This window comes from Meleagris gallopavo, unplaced genomic scaffold (assembly GCF_000146605.3).
Source record: "Meleagris gallopavo isolate NT-WF06-2002-E0010 breed Aviagen turkey brand Nicholas breeding stock unplaced genomic scaffold, Turkey_5.1 ChrUn_random_7180001936738, whole genome shotgun sequence".
Classification (NCBI taxonomy): Eukaryota; Metazoa; Chordata; class Aves; order Galliformes; family Phasianidae; genus Meleagris; species Meleagris gallopavo.
In genome coordinates this window covers 1-991 of record NW_011198689.1, presented here as the reverse complement: position 1 = coordinate 991, position 991 = coordinate 1, and the positions used below count along the sequence as shown (strand labels likewise).

Genomic DNA, 991 nt, shown 5'->3' with positions numbered 1-991 from the left:
TGCTTCAAGCTACTTTCCACTGGTTAGGTTCAAGTTTGGTTAAAATGAGACTACGTTTGCTTTTAAAATTGATAAAATAAAATAAAATAAAATAAACCCAACCATCTTCTTGTACAAAACATGTTTCATGCACATGCTTGGAATTTACCTTGGGCTTGTCACATCATGTGTATTGTGGAAAAATTTCTGTATCTTGGTGCTAGAAACAACTCCCACTTTTACCAGGCAAGAATGGGCTTCCACAAGAAAAGCCCAGAAGTGCTTCCCTTTGGCAATACCAGGATCACCAATGATGTAATTCAGGGTTGTGTGGCATCCAAACTGCATGCGTTCAGCTCTTAGCAGTAAAGGAAACCCAGCGCTGCTTGCCACAGAGGTTCTTTCTGGGTTCAGCAGGAGACGTTCACTGTTGTACCCACATTTGTCATCAAAAAGAAAGCTAAGAACTGAAAAATAGTATTCCAGGAATTTCCTGTTAGTTAGATATTTTTTGGCTTTCTGGGCTTATATACTGCATCTTTACACTGGCATTAGAAATTCTCACTATGAAAAGCTATTAGGATTGTCATGCACGCTAATAAGCGCGGTATGATAATTAACCTGCTCATTATAGTACTTCTATACATACAGATACAACCAATAATGGGATAGAAGTCTGGGAACTGTAGGTGGTTTCCAGTGCAGGTGGACAGAAGAAAACCCAGTACCTGGAGCAGGAGGTGTACGCAAAATAACTTCTTTGCTCCATGAGCTACAGATGGACCCTTTGTATCCTCGAACTCTGAAGGTGTAGCTACTGTCATCATCAAGATCAGATATGCCTTTGCTCTTGTTGTAAACTTCAACTTCCTGCCACATCATACTCTCCTCTTCTCTACTACGCTTGCGATACTGAAGAACATACATATCAGCAGAGTCTGTCTTCCCGGAGGACTCCCAACTGATCACAGCTTTGTTACACATTCTGCATTGCTCCTCGTTGATTTCTGGT

At 41.0% G+C, this 991-nt stretch overlaps 1 protein-coding gene across 1 annotated transcript; it reads right to left on the bottom strand.

Moving 5' to 3' along the window:
* Window positions 1–82: 82 nt before the first annotated feature.
* Window positions 83–987, bottom strand: LOC104916738 (E3 ubiquitin-protein ligase TRIM36-like; the record flags this gene model as incomplete). Its single annotated transcript, XM_010727751.2, has 2 exons — window positions 83–446; window positions 708–987. Coding segments are annotated over 2 exons (582 nt in total), but the record flags the coding sequence as incomplete, so codon positions are not given.
* Window positions 988–991: the final 4 nt, after the last annotated feature.